The sequence below is a fragment of the Poecile atricapillus genome, chromosome 24 (genome assembly GCF_030490865.1).
Source record: "Poecile atricapillus isolate bPoeAtr1 chromosome 24, bPoeAtr1.hap1, whole genome shotgun sequence".
NCBI classification, from domain to species: domain Eukaryota; kingdom Metazoa; phylum Chordata; class Aves; order Passeriformes; family Paridae; genus Poecile; species Poecile atricapillus.
In genome coordinates, this window is record NC_081272.1 from 6,231,919 (window position 1) to 6,253,833 (window position 21,915).

At 53.9% G+C, this 21,915-nt stretch overlaps 1 protein-coding gene across 1 annotated transcript in view; it reads right to left on the reverse strand.

Annotated features, from left to right (window-relative positions):
- Positions 1 to 5,757: 5,757 nt before the first annotated feature.
- The window catches only part of RUNX3 (RUNX family transcription factor 3), a 37,657-nt gene continuing 21,499 nt past the window's right edge, over positions 5,758 to 21,915 (reverse strand). The window contains exons 4-5 of the mRNA XM_058856718.1: positions 20,059 to 20,223; positions 5,758 to 9,166 (exon numbers count right to left, since the gene is read on the reverse strand). Coding sequence (XP_058712701.1) covers positions 8,643 to 9,166; positions 20,059 to 20,223 — 689 coding nt within the window. The 3' untranslated portion in view covers positions 5,758 to 8,642. The remainder of the gene's footprint in view (positions 9,167 to 20,058; positions 20,224 to 21,915) is intronic.

Consider the following 21,915-nt stretch of genomic DNA (forward strand, 5'->3'; position numbering starts at 1 on the left):
TGTGGAGCTGGGCAAAGCTCCCGCCTTCCGTGCCAGGGAAAAAACATCCCCCGAGCTGCGAACTGCCCGGCCCCGGGAGCGGAAACCTCTGCCCACCCTCCTCGGAAAGCAGCAGGGGTTGTGTCCCCCTGAAAAAAACTCGGCGTAAAAAGCCCGGTTGCTTTGGGTCAGCTGAAAACAAACAGCTCTTTGCTTTGGGTTTAGGTTTTTTTCCCCCATTCCTTTTTGTCTATCCCCATGTGGATGTGTGGCTGTGAGGAAAAGATGAGGAGATGAGGAGATGAGGAGATGAGGAGATGAGGAGATGAGGAGATGAGGAGATGAGGATGAGATGAGGATGAGGAGATGAGGATGAGATGAGGATGAGGAGATGAGGATGAAATGAGGATGAGATGAGGATGAGGAGATGAGGATGAAATGAGGATGAGGAGATGAGGATGAAATGAGGATGAGGATGAGATGAGGATGAGGATGAGATGAGGATGAGGAGATGAGGATGAGATGAGGATGAGGAGATGAGGATGAGATGAGGATGAGGAGATGAGGATGAGGAGTTGAGGATGAGGAGATGAGGGGCTGGCAGAACTCTCCACCAGCCCCATCCCACAGCAAGGACTCCCCTCTGTTTTTTCCCTTGGCCACCGGTGCCCCAAACCCCCCGGAGAGGTTCCCGGTGGGGCTCGGGTGAAGTTCTGTTGCCCACCCAGGCAGGGACGGGGTTCTGGACCACCCAGGTCCGAGGCAGCACAAGGGAGGAACCCCAAAAACGCCCAGTGACAGTCGGGGCAGCCTGGGGACCCCCAGGATTCGCAGGAACATTTAATCCCCTCGTTAACGTCCCCCATTAGAACAATTCATTCTTTCACTCCGGCTTAAACACCCGACTTTGCTTTACAGCTCATTTCATTTATGACTGAGAAATGAAATTACTGTATCGATTTCATGGCAGACAGCAAAAAAAAACCAAAAACCCCTGGGTGTTCCCGGCCGTAATAAACCCAGCAGAGACAACCAGCAAAACCTGCCAAGGGGGGATGTGGGCTGCAGTCACCCCGGAGAAACACCGGGAACAGCACCGGGAGCTGCACCGGGACCGGCACCGCCGGGACCGCCCTCAGCAGCCAAACCCAGCTCTGCTGTGGTTATTTTCCTGCCCGAATTAAACCCCTCCCTGTGTATGTTTGCAGGGACCCGGGGGCTTTGCAAATCGCTGGGATGGAAAGGAAATACTGCTCCTGGTAGCACTGGTGTGAAATATCCCTCCTGGAGCGCCGCCAGAGCCCGGCCGGGGCTGGGGAAGGGGCTCCAGGAATCTCCGCAGGGGGATCACGGAGTCTCCGGGCGGTGATGGAGACCCCGAGCCCATCCTCGGCCGCCCACCCCACCGGCATCGCGGTGTGGGTGCTCGCGGAGCCTGAATTTGGGTTGTCCGGCCCCAAAATGCGCCTGGGGTTTCATTTCTCTGCTGCTCTGTGGTGCTTTGGGCAGGAGCTCGGGGCAGCACCCGATGCTCCGCTGCCATCCCAGGGATGGTTCTGCTGCCCAGCCAAGACACCCGCGGCTTTTCCAGCCCCGTCGGGCTCAAGACAGGCGGTGCTGTCTGCCAGGAGCCCAGGGAACATCCCCGACACCCCCAGGAGCCCAGCCTGACCCTCGGGGGACTTGGGGACGCTCCCAAGCCGCTCCCCAGGCGGATCCAGCGCCGCTCGTCCCGGGGGGAGCCGGGGCCGGGGGTGCCCGGGTGGGGCCGGCGGGGAGCGGAGGGAGCTGTGGGTGCTGCCGGTGCCTCCGGGAGGCTCCGGGAGCCGCCGGGCTCAGCGTCCCCCGCCACACGGACCTGCCCGGTCCCGCGGGAGCCCGGCCCACGCAGCAGGTGCCCGCCCGGGGCGCTCACCTGGGGGATGCTCCGGGACTCACACACGGGACGCGGCCCCGGCTCCCCCGCCAGCCCCTCCTGCCCTAATTAGAGCCCGCAATCAGCCCATCTAACGCCATCCCCGGGTTAATGAGGCCTCGCTCTCCACCGTGCCCTGCCCCAGCGCTTTGAAGTGGAGCTGCGCTCAGGGCCGGGTGTCTGACAGCGGCGGGATCCCGGCCCTGCGTCGCTTAACAGCGTTTTTAGCCTCTGTGGGCTAAGCCAAGAATAAAGGCTCACATGAGCTTATTTTAATTTAAACTCTTCTGATCTCCCGGCCCGGCCCAGCCTCTGTGCAGGAAAACACCTTCCCTGCATGGCAGGCAGGAATGAACAGTTACACGGGGGCCTTGCTTTGCATGGACTAAATAAAAATAAAATGCGTGATTAAATCACAGAACAGCACACGAGGCGCTCGCTGAGGCTTTCAAGATGTGGTTTTTGGGGCTGCCAGCAGCGGGATGCAGGCTCAGGTGCCATCAGGAGGTGACACGGACCTGCCTGGTGGCATCTCTGATGTGGTTCAGGGCTGGAAGGTGGTGTCAGGACAGACGGAAGCTGGGGAGAAAGAGCTCCCTGAAAAATGAAACATCCCGAACAAAGCAGCTCCTATGACCTCGGAACAATTTTTTCATCGGGTTGGTTTTATATTACAGCAAACTGGAGAGATTCTGAGTTATCAGGAGTGAAGGATTGGAGGGTTTTTCTCGAGGTTTATACTTTGGGCACTGACCAGCCCTCCATCCTCTGCTCCTCTCCCAGCTCTTGTTCTCCCCCAGGCAGTTCTGAAGGAGCAGTTGGGGATCCCAGCCCGCAGCTCCTGCCCTGGCTATGGATTTGCCCTTTATGGATCCTGAATTAAACATCTCCTGCCTTTTCCAAGCACTGGGAATGGCACTGCTCACCCCCAGGGCTGGGAAGGGGACAGAGCCCAGCGAGCCCAGCCCAAGGGGAGCAGCAGGTTTCGAAGAGAGGCAAAAAAAATCTCATTTTTGTGCCAGTCTGGAAATTAAACAGAGGGGAAAAACAACCCCCAACCACTCCTCTATATAAAATCCATGTATATAAATGTATATAAATATATCTCTCCCCCAAGGCGCGAGGTCCCGCTGAGTAAGTGGATGTGAATGACGTGTAACCCAACACTTGCCCAGACACCCTAATGAATTTTCCATGTTTTCCATCATTTAGCTTCTAAATAGGCAGCATTCACAAAAACACCCACCCCAGCCCCACCAAATCCCCATCCTTTCCAGCAGGAAGGCCCTGCAGGAGGATTAACCCCACGGAGATGATGCCAGAGTAGGAACCTCGCTCTGCTCCAGCTGGGTGCTCACAGGGGGGATTTTTTGCAGGTTTAGGGGGTCCCTGGGGGTGCTGGGTGGGTGCTCTGCACCTCTCAGGCCCATCTGGTTGTATTTCAGAGGAACGGGATTTAATTCCTGTGGCAGAGGAACAGAATTGGGCCTTAATGATGCTGATTGCTCGTTTGGGCACGGTTCATTAAGGGCTTGATGTGTGCAAGGCAAGAGCCAGGATCCTTCCCTTATATCCTGTGTAGTCTCAGAATTTGTGCAAATTAAAAGATTATTTACCAAGGCAGCTTGGACACAACAGAGTCATTAAAATAGAGGCTGAGCTTTAGAGTTTGGGCTGCAGTGAGAATAAACCAAGCTTTTTGCTGAGACTTTTGTTAGCTCTGATCTCAAAGGAAATAGTCTTCATATTTCCTAGGAGATTTTTTAGTCTAAACTCCATGAAATTTAATATTTGAATGCTCAAAAAATAGCTTTCCAAACTTCAGCTATTTCTTTTTCCCCTTTCAGTCTTCTGTTGCAAAAGCAAACCCAAACATTCCCGCTGCTGTTGCTTCCAGCCCTGTTTTTCAGCTTCCCCCTGGAACAGAGGGAGCCCTCGGGTATTTGGGAGCCTTTTGGAGAGGCTGATGCACCCCGCGACCCCACATTGAAGTGCTGGGGCCCAAATTTTCCATTTAAATAAATTAAATTGGGGCAAAATCTGTGTGGAAGCACGATGCAGCAGCAGCACGCTGGATGCCATGCAGGGTAAAAAAAAAATATCCCCAATCTAAAACCATCAGCCTTATAAAAATATCACCCATAGAATAACACAAATAGTAATAATAATAATAATACCCATATAAAAATCACACCACTCCAGCCCTCAGGTGCTGGGTACATTTTACACCATCTGGGCCTCCCATTGGGATTTTTGGTGTTGTTGTCCCACTGGTTTGGTCTGACACATCCTCATCCCCTCCACGGGCACCAGCACCAAATCCCCCTGAACCCCATGGATTTCACGGCTGATCCAGTGCATGTCAGTACAATAAATCCCTTTTTATTTGTCCCCTTTCTTCACCCATCCCTTTCCTTCTCCTCTCACTGCAGCTCTGACCGAAGCTGTGAGAAAATCCCAGACCCGTTTGGAACAGAAAGTTCCTGTAAATAACAACTGCACCTCGGGGTGTTTCCTCTCCCTGTAGCTGTGAAGAAAAGACTAACTCTCGGATTTTCCTTGGAACATATTCCCGCTGGCCAGGGCTGTGGAGCCGGCTACCAGCATTTATTGTGGTTTGGTTTGGGCTTTTCCTAATTTTTTTATTTTCCCTCTTTCCACGCAAACGCCTCTGTGGGCTCCGCTCAGGAAGATGCTGAGAGGGGATGCAGAGCTTTGGGAATGGTCCCGGCGCTCCTGCCCTGGGCTCGTGAATAATTCTGGAGCTGAGCTCCCCCGCTCCTCGGGAGCCCTTGGCACCGGATCCTCTTGTGGGATCTTTTTATTTTTTGCCTTTCAGCTGTCGTTTGAGTTCTGGGGGCTCGCACCGCCAGGAGTTTGGGTCCTGCGGGATTTGTGCGGAGCTTTTGCTGCTCGGGTGCTGGCAGGAGCAGGGCAGGGAAGGAGGGGATGCCGGGCTGGGATGCAGAGCTCACCCCTCCAGGGCTGCCCCCGGGCACGGGGAGTGCTCCAGGGCCCTCTGGAGAGGTTTAAATGGGTTTTCAGGGAGTTCAGGTTCTCCCATCCCATCCCATCCCACCCCTGCCTGGCCTCCCCTGGGTACCCTTGTGGTGCCAAACTGCGGCCAAGAGCAGCCCCCAAACACCGAATCTGGTTAGCGAGGTGCGCTGAATGAGCCGGAAATCAAAGCCTGGAGAAAGAACAGCGTGAGGAGCCTTCCTCTGCACCGGACAAAGAACAGAGTGAGGAACCTTCCTCTGCACCGGGACAGGGAAAGAACAGAGTGAGGAACCTTCCTCTGCACTGGGAGAGGGACAGAACAGAGTGAGGAACCCTTTTCTGCACCGGGACAGGGAAAGAACAGTGAGGAGCCTTCCTCTGCTCCGGGACAGGGACAGAGCAGAGTGAGGAATGAGGAACCTTCCTCTGCACTGGGACAGGGAAAGAACAGAGTGATGAAACTTCCTCTGCACTGGGAAATAACAGAGTGAGGAACCTTCCTCTGCACCGGGACAGAGCAGAGTGAGGGACCTTCCTCTGCACCGGGCCAGGGACAGAGCAGAGTGAGGAACCTTCCTCTGCACTGGGAGAGGGACAGAACAGAGTGAGGAACCTTCCTCTGCCCTGGGGCAGGGACAGAGCAGAGTGAGGAACCTTCCTCTGCACCGGGGCAGGGACAGAGCAGAGTGAGGAACCTTCCTGTGCCCCGGGACAAAGAACAGAGTGATGAACCTTCCTCTGCACTGGGACAGAGCAGAGTGATGAACCTTCCTGTGCCCCGGGGCAGGGACAGAGCAGAGTGAGGAGCCCCCTGGGCCGGGCACGGCGAGCAGTGACAGGCAGGAGGCAGCGGGGCCGTTGTAACCATTCGTTTATTGTTGCACATGGCATTGACAGGATTACACGGCCACGGGCAGCGGAGCAGAAGTGACCCCATACCAGAAAAGCAGAACCGTCCCCCAGCCGTGGCTCTGTCCCCACGGCAGCCCCGCGGAGCCCGGCTGTTCTCAGGGGAGCCAGAGCCGGGAGACTCCTCCAGCCACAGATTCCCCAATGACTTCTTCAGGAGCAGACCCTCCTCTTCCTCTCCCCTCCCCACCTCCCCAGTGACAAGTGCTACAGGTTAAAAATTGGGCTACATATTAAATATAGGGTATTACCTTCAAGTAAGGCTGGGGTATTACACAAATAACCACATTTTTTGGTATCGCTAGCATTATTTTCTTTTTTTAATGTCCATCATAAGACACCATTAAAAAACCCAACAACTTTAGCCTTCTTTATCTACAAAGATCTCTGATCTCATCTCCTTAGTCTGGTGTTATTTTACCCTGCACATACACGTATTAGAAGCATTATTAAGAATCGTATCCTTCAACACATTTAAGAATTATATTATTATAACAAATAAGACCAAAAATTAGATTTTATAGTTAAATATTCTGTGAGCCAGACAAAGGGGCTTTACTGTACAAGCGATTGTGCATTTTTTTTTTTTAAAAAAAAGCAAATTATAGTGCAAAGCAAAAAACATTGGCCTGTCTCATGACCATTTGCATACAACAGAGGTGCATCTATTTACACCTTCATATGACAATATGTCATAAAAACAACATCGTTGCCATTCTTTTTATTATTTTTTTTTTCTTTTAAAACTCACTACAAACAGTCTTAAATTAACCTACGACTACGAATGCCTTGTTTCCTTTGTGCTTTCAACCAGTGGGATGGGATGACAAATGCAAAAAGGCATCAAAACACAAGGCTGCCCTGTCCAGCTCCAGAGCTGGCGAGCGCCGGCGCTAAGGCAAGTGGAGGTTGCAGTTTTGCTGGGGTAAGGCTTTGTTTCTGTTTTTTTTTTTTTAATTATTATTATTATTATTATTATTATTATTACTATTGAAAAGAGTTGTTCTTCGTTGCTTATGGAAGTGTGAGTGGTCATGGCAGCTCTCCAGGGCAGCCAGGATGTGCTGCTCCAGCCTCGCCGTGGTAGTGCAATTCCAGGGCTCTGTGCTGAGGGTGACCGGCTGCCAGCTGGGAGCTGGGGACAGGTGACAAGGCTGGGACGGTGGCACTGAGGCACAGGGAGCAGGAGGGCAGCTCTGGGGGTTGGGTTTTCTTGTGTTTATGGGAGGGATGGAGACAGAAAGGCGCGGTGCTGGTGGCACTGGGGCTGGGAGTGTCCCCTGGCTGTGGGGAGGGCTCTCCAGGGCAGTGGGTGCTGCAGGCATGGATCCCCAGGAATCTGTGCCCTCCCAGCACGAGGAATCCTGAATCCAGCCCCAATTCCCGTGCCAGCAGAGGGCACAGCTGGCCCGCAGGAGGTGACAAACCCTGTGCTGTGATCAGAGCCAAGCCCCTGAGCTGGTTTTGGAGGAGCAGCGCCCCTCCAGCCGCCTCCCACCACCACGGAGGGTTTGGTTGCCATCTCTTTGGTGTGTGATGCTTGGCAGACCTGGGTCCAGCAAATGCCACCAGTGGCACCTTGAGTGCCCTCTCTCTTCAGCTTATCCCTCTACAGCGAGGTCCCCGTGCTCGGGGTCACCTGGGGGAAGGACAGGAGCGTGAGGGGATGGAAAAGCCACACAGCATCAATTCCCAACATCCCCACCACCAGGAGGAGAAACTGCTCCTTTCTCCACATCTCAGAGCTTCCAGGATCAACTGACACATGGGAGTCAGAACAAGAGGCTGTTAATCCTCTCTGGGTGAGAACATGGGAAAGGACCAGAACAGATTTATGATGCTTTGCCACCAGCAGTGAGTGTTGCTGCTCAGAAGGGACGGAAGGAACACCTGCAGAACGGTGGCAAGGCCATGCCAAAGGCTCCAGAGCCCCTTGGAAGTGCATCTCAAACATCTCAGATTGTCCTGAACACCGCCTTCACTTCAGCCACCATCACTGAGGTTTGCTAAGGGGAGCAAAGAGCTGAATGGTGAGGTCAGGACAAGAGAGCAAACAAACAGAACAAAACATCTCTGTAAAAAGTACATTTCGTGTGTAAACATGGAGGGGAGGGGTCAGCCAGGCCCGGGGTCAGCCACGTTACTGATTGACAAAGGGCGACAATGACACCAAAATGGACAATACAGCTTTGGTCATCAACAAATAATAACAATAATCACATCACAGCTCTTGTTCACGTGGCTGACTGAGCCCCAGTGCCCCTGGCTGTGCTGCAGACCCCACCGCTCTTTGGTGCTCAAGGACCCTTCACCAGCAGGGAGGGAAGGACAGGAGACAATGGGGATTTTTTTCTATTTTTTTCCTCCTTTTTCTAAAAGTTCAGTCCTCCTGCACTGGCAGAGAGATGGCTCCGATGACTCCCTGGGGTTTTTTCTCTTCTCTGAACCATTTCGCAGAGGAAGGGTGAGGTTATCCTCACTTTTGAATGCTTTGTGTGGGGAAGAGGTGTGAGTGAGATGAACGAGAAGTGTTCTGCAAGTACCAAACATCTGATTCCACACGTCCTTGGGGGGGTTTTTTCCCTATGTACAATCCACATACCTAAAACATACGGAAGGAACCACATCAAGCGACACATTCAAGCCTCGTGGGTGTTCACCTTGAAATGTAGCGAAGGTCTCGGTCCGTCTTCGCTTGATGTTTGCATGCAGAGAATCCTTTGCTTTGGGTTTGGAAGACTTTGGTTTACCTTTTCCCTTGGCATCACTTTGGTCGCTCCCAAAAGGAGCCACGTTGGCTGATTAAGTTAAAGACACGGGCGCCCAGCTGAGTTCCTCCTCAGTAGGGTCTCCAGACGGACTCATCCATCCTGCCAGTGGTGCTCATGGTGGTGGGGGAATTGCTGTGGCTGCCGTCCGCGTCCACGCCGTCGTTCTGCGCGCCCAGGCTGGGGTTCATCAGGTTGTTCCCCGCCGAGGCGCTCGTGCAGGACGAGAGCATGCGGGTGGGCGAGCGCTCGCCTCCCGCCACCATGGAGAACTGGTAGGAGCCCGAGGACGTCCCGTAGTACAAGTGGTAGGGAGAGGGGTTGGCCTGGAAGGGCCCGCTCTGGTTCTGCGTGGAGCTGGGGTACGGGGGCGGCAGGTAGGTGTGGTGGAAGCGGGTGGTGGTGGGCATGCTGGTCATGCTGATGCCCCCGATGCCCGTGGCCGAGGGCGTGGCCGTGTAGGGGAAGGCGGCGGACATGGCACCGGGGTAATGCATCCGTGGGTCGGAGAAACGCGTCTCCGTCAGCGCCGGCAGCGTCGGGAAGGAGCGCTCGAACTGCCGCGGGTCCGAGAAGGGGCTCAGCTCCGACGTGCCTGCCGGGGTGAGGGAGGAGAGGGGGTGGTTAGAGCGTTCCCAAGGAATTAGAAGGGAAAGCACCTCTTGGGTCCGCCAGGGAAAAGAGCTGAGGGACTTAAATAAAAACCCTAAACCCTTTTGTTTAAGTTGCTCCCATTTCCTGTCCTAAAATTTGTTGTTTCCTATCCAAGAAGGGACACGGCTAAGCTGACTTCTCTTAGGGGTCTATTCATCTCGGGCAGACTAAAGCAGCACACCCCATAAACACAGAAAAAAGATGTTTAGCCATGACATCAGCTGTGTAGTAAATAAATGGAGGCAGGCCCCAGACGGCCGGGCCCTGGGATCATCCATCCCTGCTGTATACACACACACACACACACACACACATGGAGACAGGCAGGAAAAGCTGGAGCCCAGACCAGCCTGCTAAGCCTTCTTGTGGGTGGCCTGTTCGTGCTGATACCATCAGGGGATGGAGCTGATAAACACACAGCTGAAAACTCCCAAGCCAGGAGCCACAATATCCCTCTGCTTGAGTTCTCTGTGTATTTTTCTCCTTCCAAGAGGATAAAGAGAGTGAGAAATTCAGGCTCTCTGCTGGGGGAAGGGAGACTCGGGGCAGTGTGGTGGGGATGTTCCAGCTCCATTGGACACTGGAGCCTCCCACGCCTTTTCCTGCAGGCTCTAAACCCAAAGGGGGTCGCAGCCAGCTTGGAGCTGGAAAGGGACCTTGGCTTTGGACCCCATCCTCCTGCAGGAAACCCAGGTTAGAGGTGGGAATCCACAGCAGAAGCTCCTTTGAGGAGCTGGAGGGATTCCTGTGGCTGTCTCAGCTGTCCCAAGGCTGAGACAGAGCCCAGGACCCTCTGGCCTTGGTGCATCAAGGCACAGAGAAATGAGGTTTGCTCTCCAAGGAGAGAAGTGAAACCCCTGTCCTTCAGACCTTCTCTATTGCCCTCTTATTAAAAGCAGGACCTTTCTCCTTTGCCAGTGGGATGCCATCCAGCCTCAAAAGTGCTTTTTTTGGTCACATCAGCTGGATTTTGTATCCCTCAGAGCAAGAGAAGGTGAGGTGAGTATGCTAAACACGCCTGTTGGTTTTGGAGATGCATATACATACAAACACACATCCAGAGGGTTGTGTGGCTGCTCTGCATGCACAGGGACGTGCGTTTCAGATCTATTCATTACAATGAAGCATTTTTAACTTCTCGGGGCTGGCATTCCAGGCCCCGAAGCATTTCCCCAGGAGAAAACACTCGATTCAATCCCTTCCAGCTACCTAGTGACACGGGCACGCTCTGGAGGAGCAGGTATGGAGGGGATTTGATCTGAACCTCCCTTCTGATCCCAGGTGAGTCCTTCAGCTGTGGAAGGAGAAGGGGAGGATCCTCCCTCCCTCCCCTGCAGCCCTTTTGCGGGCACCCAGCAGCGCCTGCCTTCCCACGCAGGCTCCACGGAGGGGAAAGGCGGGGGAGCACCTGGTTTGTGAACGTGGCTGTGGCTTTGGGGCGAGATAAGAGAGGAGCAGCTCAAAGCTGTCCCGAACCACACGGCTCTGCACACACCCGGAGCTGGAAAGCGCCTGTGGAAGCGGCTGCCCGGCCACAGGACCAGCCCTGCTCCGTGCTGGGCTGGCTGGAAAAGCACAGAGGTAGGAAAAGCGCTCCCAACCTAATTTCACAGCCCAGAAGGACGCCAGGACCCATCCCAAAGCCGTGCTACAGCCACAGCTACTGCCAGGCACTGGGAGCTGAGGTTTGGAGACCAGCTCTGCAAGCACAGCCCCGTGGCCGTAGCAATCCAGCAGCATCACAGCTTGAGACAGGACCATGGGGCAGAAATCCTGCCTGCACCTGGACTGGAAAGAAAAAGTGCTTAAGGAATGTCTCCCCTTAAATTCGGCAGCACTGCATGGAGAAAAAGCAGCCTCCAAACCCCCCTCAGCCCCCAAAAGAGGCAGATTGCTGCTCGCTGCCTTCCCAGAATCTCCAGCGCTCCTTCATTACTTTTCACAGCTCCATAAATAATATTCCATAAAACGCAAATAGAAATCAAACCTGAGCGCTCAGGGCACATTTCCCTTTTCCTCTATAGTGCACTCAAAGAGGTTTGTTTTTTTTTTTTTTAGAGGCTACATTTTATTGGCCTGAATTTGCACCATTTGGCAGTGGGTCCCTGCTACTAATTTAGACAGGAGCGTGTAAGAGTGTTAATTAGGGGCCAGGCACAGCGAGGCCGGGGGGTCTGGAGACACTCAGGTACAGCTCTGGCAGGCTCTGAACCTTTGGCCAGGGCACTCTGCAGGGCTGGGATCTGCGAATTTGGATCCTTCAAAAAGCGAATCCCTCCATGCGAGCCCCTCGAAGGAATCCGCGCTCAGCAGAAGCTCGTGAGGCGTTCGAGCGGCCGTGACCAGCTCGCTTTCACGCCCGCCGGCCTTGGGCTCTAAGTGTGGCCTGGAATAAAGCTCCAGCTTTCCCTGACCAGTCTGAGGCTACAAATAAAGCCCCAAACCACTCTAAAAACAAAACTCCGCTGGCCGCGGCCCCCGCAGGGCCCGCCTGAGGCGGCCGCCCCCGCCGCCAGCAGGGGGCGCCCGGCGGGCTGAGGGAAGGAGGCGGGAAAAGAGGCGGGAAAAGAGGCGGGAAGGGGAGGCGGCCGCCAGAGGGGGCCGGGGCCTCGCCATCGCCTCAGGGCCGGCACCTCAGGACTCCCTTCTGTCCTGAGTGCTTCACCTCAGGGGTGCCCTCCATGCTGTGTCCTTCACCTCAGTGCTCCCCTCTGTCCCGTGTCCTTCACCTCAGGGGTGCCCTTCACCTCAGGGGTGCCCTCCATGCTGTGTCCTTCACCTCAGGACTCCCCTCTGTCCTGTGTGCTTCACCTCAGGGCTCCCCTTTGTCCTGTATCCTTCACCTCAGGATTTCCCCTCCATCTTGGTCCTTGCCTCAGGGCTGCCCCTCTCTCCTGTATCCTTCACCTCCAGGCTGCCCCTCCATCCCGTCTCCCTCACTTCACAACTCTCTTTCCAGCTCAGCACCCTCACCTCAGCACCCTCTCCATCCTGGCTCTGTCACCTCAGGCTGTCCCCTCCATCCCATCTTCACCTCACAACTGTCCCTCCACCTCAGCGCTGTCACCTCAGGCTGTCCCCTCCATCCCATCTCCTTCACCTCACAACTGTCCCTCCACCTCAGCGCTGTCACCTCAGGCTGTCCCCTCCATCCCGTCTCCTTCACCTCACAACTGTCCCTCCACCTCAGCGCTGTCACCTCACAACTGCCCCTTCTATCTTGGTCCTCGCCTCAAGGTTTCCTCTCCATCTCATCCCCTTCACTTCAGGGCTTCCCCTCCATCCTGGCTGCCTCAGATTGGAGCCTCACGCCCCTGCCCTGCATCCGAGGAAATCTCCACTGAAACAACCCCGGCGAGATCCAAATAAAACATGGCCATTAACGCCCTCCATAACCACCTAACTCAGCAGCAAGGACCCTCTGCACAGCCAGGATCAAACAGCAACCTGGAGCAAACAGCTGCAGAGCAAAGCCGGGGAACAAGGAGTGGGTGAAGCTGCACCCTGAGACCCCATGTTCCTTTTGGAATCACAGCAGAAAATGGGCTTAAAAACCCCGTTTTGCTGTCCCCTTTCTCTGCACATCTCACACACATCTGCTCCGTAGTGCTGCCTCCGAGGATTTACTACGGTTTTCCCTCGCTTACTCGCCGTCCAGCCCCCATTTGCTTTTTTGGACCCTGGCAATCCGAGCTTGAGTACTTCAGTTGTCCAGTTGCCAATCAAAATATTTGAAGGAAATGTTTATTTTCTTCTCGAAATCACACCAGCTGCTGCACTAACTGAATAAGCCCATTTAGCTGTAAGAATTTAACCATTGTAAGAGTGAATTGAGTCCCCCAACTACTCCAAAATCTGACCCAATCTATCAGCGGAAATGTCAATGTTTTGGATGGGAGTTTGGGGAAGTGTGGAATGTGTATTAAATAAAAGCCATGTAAAGGTCAAAGCCCTGATTAGTAATGCCACTGTCTCCTCCTTAGGGCTGAGCTGCCCCGGGGACCGCAGAGGCCGGGACACACCCCGTGATTTAATTGTGCAGCTGTAATTTGCACCTTTTGAGGACCCCCAAGTCCCCCCCTCGCATGTGGGGCCGGATAGAATCATGCTTTGAAAGCTGCTCAGCCCCTTTCCAGATAAAACAACAGTGCTGCAGTGACACAGCAGCTCTCTCTCTGCCTCAGAGACAATTCAGGTCTTTCCTTGGGTGGGTGGCCAGGAGATAAATGCAAGGAGATGCCCCTGATGGCAGCCAAACCTCGGCTGGGTCATGGTGGCAAGGGCTGGCCATGAGGTGGGAAGGGCTGCTTCGTGAGGCTGCCGACCACAGAGGTTTCTCTGGGTGTGTTCAGCCACCTCCCTTCAGACCACGTTGGGTTTGGGAGCTGCCTTGGATGGAGTGGAACTGGTCCCTGCAGCCTGGCGGGGTCAGGGCTGGTGGATCTGCTCTGAGGTCCCTGGAAGCCTTTGAGGAGATGAGGCAATGGGCCCTGCAGGTGGTTTTAGGGATTGATGTGCATCCATCCCAGAGGAGCAGTGAGTGCTGCCACTACCTCCCAACCCAGGAACACATCTGCTCTGCCTGGAGGGAAGAAAGGGCAGCAGAAGACACATCAGGACCTCTTCAGTGCTGCAATGGTACCCAGACAACCCAGAAACTCACCCCGGGCGTGTGGCAGAGCACAGCACCGGGGCCTGGTGTACAGCAGGATCATCATTATCAGATTGTCTGGGGCCAGGCAGCGACGTGAGGAACCTGAGCAGCTCCTCAGCACCCCAGACACCAGCTGGTCTCCACCTTAGAGATGTGGGGAGCACGCGGTGGCTGATGAACCACAGCAATATACCTGAGCTCGTGTGGATGTTACACAACAAATGCTCACAGCATGTAAAACACACAGAATAAAGGGAATTTAAAGGGAGCTTGATAGCGTGGCACTCTCCAAGTGCATAGAGTATAAAATATCTTCAGCCTGACCATAAATCACTATTCTAATTCTACGTGCCTTGCAAAATTCTCATGAAAAATCTACCCCAGGGTAAAAAGCCCTCCTTTCCTGTCTTACTCCACAATGATTGACGACAATGTAAACACTAATGATACTTTATGCTTCTGTATATAACACACCAGCATGTGTGTGACGAGTGGGGACGGACATTCCCACTTTGGATATACCTTTGGCTGTTTTTACTCATTTCTGTCACTCTCGGACCTCCCAGCCATCTTTGAGCATTTTTTTCTGCTCTTGGTCCCTCTCCGCTTCCTTCCCCTGATCACAATAACTCCACGTGGGAGCACGGAGAGGCAGGTGGCCAAGAGAAGGAGAGAATCTCCATGGGAAGGTGCACGAGATGCATCTGATCTGTGAAGGCCCAGCTCATCTCTAGAGAAGGCGCCGCTCTCCTCCCCACCCACGCATGCAGGCACGCTCTCACGCCTCTGTCACGTATGTTAACAAGTTCATTTGTTTCCAAGTCAGAGCCAACTAAAAAAGAAAACGGCCCCTTCCTCCCAGCCCACGTAAAATAGAGCAAAATATATTTTGGGGGAGGAGGGGAGGTGTTGAAAAGAAAAAAAAAAAAAAAAGGAGGGTGTGAACAGCATCCGTTGTTACACGCCCTTGGAGCGCTGCTCTGTATCTGATAGAACCAGCTCACAAACTGGGTGCACGGACTTCCTCTGCAGGCTCTGAAAAAAAAACCAAACGCAAACCCCAAACCAAAACACAACAACACACGGGTCCTTATCACAGCATCGCCAGGCACCACCTCGACACTGCCAAGCACGTTTGCTGCTCAGTTTTGCGATTCTCCCCCGATGCCGTGTGCTGCCGTGCACACACACACGTGGCCCCAAACCCACCCTGCTGAGCAGCACAAACGCAGCTCCTGGGTCCTCTCCCACCCCAAATACTCCGGGCAGCAGCAGAGGAAGGAAATTCCCAGGTGTTCCCAGCTCAGTGAATCGTGTGCCGTGTCTCGGCCTCCTCTGCGAACCCTTCCAGGTCCATCGGGATGCTCCAATTGTGTGGGCTCATCCTTCTGGGGAGGACCCTGCTCCTAATTCCACTGTGGATTTATGCAGAGCCAGTTCAGCCCCATGTACTGAGCCTGCAATATCCTCCAGAGCTGCCATGAGCTCCTCTGCCTCTCCGTGCTCACCCCCTGCATGTATTTACGCCGAGCAATCGGCTCCGCTCCCCGCCTGCCCTTTGCTAGACTAAACAAGCCCAGCTCTCTCAGCTTCCTGCTCAGCCTCGCTCATCCCAGAGCCCTCTGCCCGCATCCCCCTGCCCTCTGCATCCCGCAATTGAGCTAATGAATAACGGTGCTAATTGGAGCGGGTGGGTGGGCTGAGCTGGGATGGCAGGCACTCCCCTCCGCCCTGCCTGCGCTTTGCTCTTTACCTGTATTCAAAGGGTATTAAAACAAATTAACAAGCCCTGACTACATAAAAGGAAGCTGCTGGATTTATAACCCAGCCTGCAGCTAGACCACCTTGCCTGCCGAGCAGGTTTGGGCCAGGCTGTGTCTGCCATGGGAATCCCACTGCGGAGGGGTGATGGCACAGGGGGCTCCAGCGGGCTGGGGGCTCCCCACCCTGCTCTGAGCCTGCCACTGTGCATCCCAGCTCTCCGGGAATTCCGTGTTCAAGGCAGGATGGCACCCCTGAGACAAATCCCGAGGGATTCCTTGCTGTTGTGTGGGGACGGCCACGCGTCCACGGCACAAACGCAGCGGTCGCGGCTGCCTGGACTCTCTCCTGGGGGCAGCTCCTGCCCAGCACCGCTCTGTGGTTCATCTGTGACTGTTCCACGCCAAATTCACTGCAGGGACAGCACAAATGTAAAGGAGAGGAGCAGAAAAGCAGTTTAAAGATAGACACAGAAGCCTGAAAGCAGGCAGGAAACCCATCTCGAGCATGTTCCTTCCTTTGAGGCTGAAGCTGAATCCCACAATATGTTTTCTTCCCACTAATGCTTGCCTAGCTTCCTTTGGAAACAATTTAGTCTCTGCCCATGGTAGAATGTTTTTATCCATTAAGAAACGGATATTTTAAAGAAACCATAAGTCAATCTGGACAGGGATTAGGAAGCAGCAATTCAGTGTATTTGCTGGGCCCATAATTCAGGACTTAACCTCAGAGCAGCCACGTTGCATTTCGGAAACAATAGGGGCACTTGCTGCCTATGCCAAGAGGCTCCTTAAAAGTAATGTAATACTTTAAAAATGTATATTTAAAAAGAAAAAGAGAAAGACTTCACTTTAAAGGCATATGATGAAGCATTCTGCTGATGATAAAAATGTTGCGCTGGGCTGAAGTAATGGATTGGGAACGAAGCTGAGCAAATTCCAGATCAGGAGATCTGAAACTCTTCACCAGTGAACAGAGTCTCCCCAAAACCATTCAGCAGGCACTAGGAGAGGCTTGCAAAAGGATCTGACATTTACTGTCCTCCCAGTGAAATCAAGGGAGTTTGGCTTCTCTGGAGCAAAACCAAGAGGGATGTGAAGCGCATCAATCAGAACAGCTCGCTCTGGTACCGAGGAAATCCAATCTAAAACCCCTTTGCAATTGTCCCGGGGAGCACAAGGCCCCTCCATGCTGCTGGACAAGGCACACAATTGCTTTTGAGTGGTTGAAGATGTTTCCACCACAGAAGTCGAGCGTGGGCGGTCCTGCTCTGCTGCGCTGGGAACAAAATGGTTCAGCCTGAGCCACCGAAACACGGGCAAGGGAGGACACAGACAACTGGGGGCTGCTCCTGGGGAGGACGTGTGTCTGTCACCTGCCCACCTCCCCTGAGCCAAGGGGCTCTGAGAAGCAGCTGAAGGTCAGGCAGCAGAAGTCCCTGTAACATCTTGCTTCACTTCTGAGAGCTACTTGATTTTTCTAAGCTAAAAGGCAAAACTCGACTGAAGCAGGCACGCGAGGCTCTGGCTTGGCGTGCCCGGTAATAAGGAACCATTTGGAGGCATCCTAATGACAGCTTGGTGTCTCGCTGTGGGGATGGCAGAGCTGGGATTGCAAACACTCAGATTTTCCAGACCTCTCTGGAGAAGCACTGGGCCAAATCCTCAGCAGAGGCTCTGCTGGGCTGAAGCCAGGGAAGCAGAGCTGGGTGCTGAGGAGGGTCTGACCTGCCCAGCAGCTCAGTGAGCTCCTCATCACACCCACAATTACCCTATTTACCCCCAGAGCAGCACAAGTGGGAATGAGATCTGGTGTGTGCAGGGTTGCCAGTGCCCATCCCATCTGGGGACAGGCATGGGAAGGGATCGAGTCTCTGCCCAGCTGAGTGGGGCAAGGAGCCACTGAAATACCCTGACACTGGAGAGAGCAGGACCCGACCCGCTCGGCCTCGGAGCCGCTCTCTCCTCCCTTATTTCCTGGCGTGCCCTTCAGAAACCATCGGCTTTCTCTTACCGGGAGGGTTTTGGTTTGAGACCATTTAACCTCAGGATGATCATTTTACATGGGGGCTATTTATAACCTCCAGGGGCTGCTTTACTGAAAGCCTCTGCGAGTGGCTGAGGGCCAGACCCTTGTTCTACTCCCAGCAGCGTCCTTGCCGTGATCTCCACCACGACCACGGCTTTCCCTCCTCAGGAGGAGAGACTGGACTGGGCCAGAGCAAACACACCTCCCAGCAATCCCAGTTCTAAAGATAAACCCTGTCTCCTGCCTGCCTAAAAACCCAAACTCCACGTGCTGTGTTCAGGGAGGTGCTGGGATCCCCCCAGAGTGGCCAAGGCTCTTCCTGAGCATCCCAGCTCCCAGCCTGCTTTTGCCAGGAGCAGATTAGGAATTTTGTGCTTGGTCAGCAGAACAGGGAGGCCAAGCAACCCCAGCACAGGATCAGAGGGAGCCGGGCACTGATGGAGGAAAAAAACCTCCCTTGTCCCCCTCTTAATCCCTGCACAGAGACGCTAAAAACATTAACCTTGGGAAGCACCCCGTAAAAGATAGCGGGGGCTGGATGAACCCCAGGCTGCCCCATCGCCCCTCCCTGCTGGTATCTCATTCTGCTTCCCACTAATCGGCCTCTCCTGTGTGTTACCCAAGAACGTGCCAAGTCGTGAGAATTACAGGCCTGTTAACTCCCGTGTTATTCTTGGCACGGGCCGGGCTCCACTTGCTGGAGTAAAAATGATGATCTTTGTGAATAAGGCGTGTGTGTGTGTGAGCGAGAGAAAGAGGGGTTTTTGAAATGATGATTATGATTGGTCATAGCCAGAGCTGTGTCAAAAGGACGGGGCTGAGTTGAAAATTACTGAGCTGGTCCTGCTCCGGAGCCCACAGTCATTTTAAGAGGGTTCCTCCGACTCGGGAACAAGGGAGCCAAGAGCAGAGCGTGCACAAACCGCCTTTTGCAGCATTCCTGGGACTTGGGATTCACTCTGCAGGAATGATTTCAGAGGCTAATTTTGTGTGTCTCCACTCCTGCTGTCACTTGACATTTGGGAATTTGGCAGGGGCGGTAGCTTGTGGCCAACTCCATTTTTTTTCTCGTTGAATTTGTGTCATCACCTGATTCTTCGCTCCAAACGACGCTCTTTGGGTTTCTGGCACTGCAGGGGGCTGTGCTAATTTAAAATACAAATCTTTTTTTCTTCCCTCAAGAATCTCTTTCTTTATGATGCGGCCAACGGGACAAGCCTAGGAAACTCTTTCTCTCTCTCCTTGTGCTTTTAAAAAAACCCAAATCATAATCCTAAACAAAATGCCCGTGTTCTTCTCATAAAGCCTGCTAATATCAATGAAAATGCCAAGCATGGAGATTTGCATTTCAATGAGAAATAAATTAAATTTTCTCTGTAATTTTGGGCTGGGAGGAGCAGCACAGCTTTTACAGTTTGGGTAACATTTTCAAACATGTCTTTACACCCAAAACCCCTTCTTTGCCAATGACACCGAGGCTTTCAAACCACCATATCCCTTCTGAAAACACAGCACGAGGCTCTTGGGAGCTTTTTCTATGAAGCTTTCCCAGAAGTGCCACTTCTCACCAAAATTCCAAACACAGACAGCTTAAATACTATTAGTATTTAAGTACTGTTAGTATCTCTGCTGATTTCTGAAGGAAAAGAGCCAGTGAGACCGAAAGCACACGGAAAAGCAGCACAGAAAAGGACAGGAGAACGGTTCCTTAATTCATCCTGGTGCCATCTGCCCGTGCAGAAAGCCAGGAGCAGCACAGCAGCTGAGATATTTTAATGCCTTGCTTAGTTTGGGACTGAAATTCCGGGATGAGCAGCCTGATCTCCATCAGGTAACTCCAGTGGCAGCTCCTGGCAGCAAACTGCAGATTCCTGGGGAACGCCCAGGGACTCGGGCGCTCTTTGCCGCTGGCAGATCTGGGAAGAGCAAAGGCTGTGTGTGTGTGTGTGTGTGTGTGTGCCCATGCAGGTGTGCATCCGTGTGGGGAATTATGCTGGAGCTGGGAGAGGGATCACCGCACTTGGCAGCCTCACAATGATAAGAAACCGTTGGGATTAGCATGGAAAGCACGGAACAGCCTCTCCGGCTGATGCATAACCATGGCGCGGCTGCCTTCATGTCAGAGGAGCTGCTGGGTTCAAAGGGTGCTGCTCGCACCTCCCTCGTGCTCCTGCCGCTCCCTCGTTCCTCAAAGCCCAGATCTGATGCTGCAAAAAGCGACTTAATGGGTGCAACAAGGCTTCCAAGGTCAAGAAATCCACACAAACCCCTCCCTGGCTCCTTAAGCAGGGAGACTGCAGCTCTAAAATCCCATCCGGAGGGTGGCTCTCACTCAGCCATGCCAGGAACACGAGGGTTTGGGGGTGACACTGGGACAGCCAGGGGGTTACCTTGGATTGGAGTTTGAGCCTGGGAGCCGAAGTGGCTCGGGGTGCTGAGGGATCCGCGGGGGTTGGGTGTTGTCGGGGTGACTCTCATGGACTGGCGCAGCCGCTCCAGCTCTCCGTAGCGGTCGGTGAAGGGTTTGGCTTGGTCTTCCAGCTTTTGTCTGTGCCCTGGAATGTGATAAAAGAGTTTGGTATCTGATCAGCTCCCCTTTGGCTGCAGCAGCCTGGTTATGCAGCACAGCCTCTGTCTCTGTGGTTTGCTGTTATTCACAAGGGATAATAATGGGTGCCAGAGAGCAGAGAGCAGCTCCCGGGGCAGATGGACACACAGTGACCCACGGGGCAGGCTCCAGATCATCCAGAAAGTCTCCAGTCGAGGAGCTGGATCAGTCCCTGCCTGAGTGACCAACCTCCAGCAGCCATCACCACCTCTCAACACAGAGAGGAGACGTGCAAGGCAGGAGAAACCATGTCCTGGCAAAGCAGGGACTGGGCAACCAGCAAACATTGAATTTAAAGTGTTTTCTACAGCGTTTGCTCACTGCATCAAGAACAAACTCTCATCTTACTCCAGCCCCCACCCAGCTGTGCCCACCCAGCTCGGTCAGAGCCAAGTGGGGCTGGAGGAGGCACAGGAGGGATGGGATCAGCCTGGTACCACACCTTGGCCACCTCACTTTGCTTCTCTCTGTTCCTCTTTCCTCCTCATAAAATGGGCAGACTAATCACCCTCCTCCCCCAGGCAGGCCAACAGCTAATGAGCGTTCATCAAGCACTCCCAGCTCCTTAGGTAGCAGCTGCTGGCACAGGGCAATAATTATTAAATTTATGCTAATTGTCCCGAGGCGAGAGGCGCGTGAAACGCACTCGATACGTAACTTTCACATTTTACCGTATTATTCATCGCCAAACGGCTTCGCTCTCTCTCTGGGCCAGGTTCCAGTCTCAGTTACACTCAGTTACTGATGGAGGGGCTCCAGAGGAGCCTCAGCTTTCCATCAGTGCGGGGTTCAGAGCACCCCACAACAGCCCCAGCTCTCTGCACCTGCCGCGAAGGCGCCGTCCCCAGGTGGCACCGGCACAATCCCGGTGCTCAGGGCACTGGAGATGTGCAGGCACGCCGGGACAGAGGATGGGAATAAACCCTCATGCAGTGTTTCAGAGAGCTGGGGCTTATCAGATCCTCCAGCCCGACATCCACCGAGCCAAGCTGGGCTCTTGGTGGCTTTTAAAGAAAAGGAAAGCGAAGCAGAGCGTTTTAAAGGCGATAAACGCAGGCGCCTCTCGCCCTCACCCCCCCTGCCCTTCCCCCTCACATCTGCACAGCTCTGTGAGCGCGGTGTCAGTTCAGAGCAAAGTCACAGAAAGTCCCCACACTTCCCCCTCTTTAAATCCAGACTCTGGTATCTCCTGATCTCGCGCTTGCCTGGCTCGGGCTGCGCTCACCAGGCTGGCTGAGAAGCTCCAGAGGGGAACTCACGCTCCCAGCTGAGCTCCCACCAGCAAACCCCTGCCAGCCACAGGTTCTGAGGGGCTTTCACCCCTCTCTGCTCTCTCCACATCCAGGTGAGCCCCACCATCCCCTCGCTGCTCTGTAATCCCCAGATTACATCTCCAGGGATGTGAGTCCAAACCGAGGGAAAACGCGCTGGCACCGGAGAGGAAAACTTGAGGAGGACGAACCCAGCAGAAAGCAAAAACCCAGCGGTATTTTCAAAATGTATTTTCCCTGCTGTGTGAAGTAAACCAAGGAAACCTCAAAGCAAGACCATAAACGATCTCTTCTCATCTCTGTGTGTCCCCAGACCTCAGGCACCTCTGCATTATCCAAGGCCTTTGGAGTTGTGAGCAGCATCCATC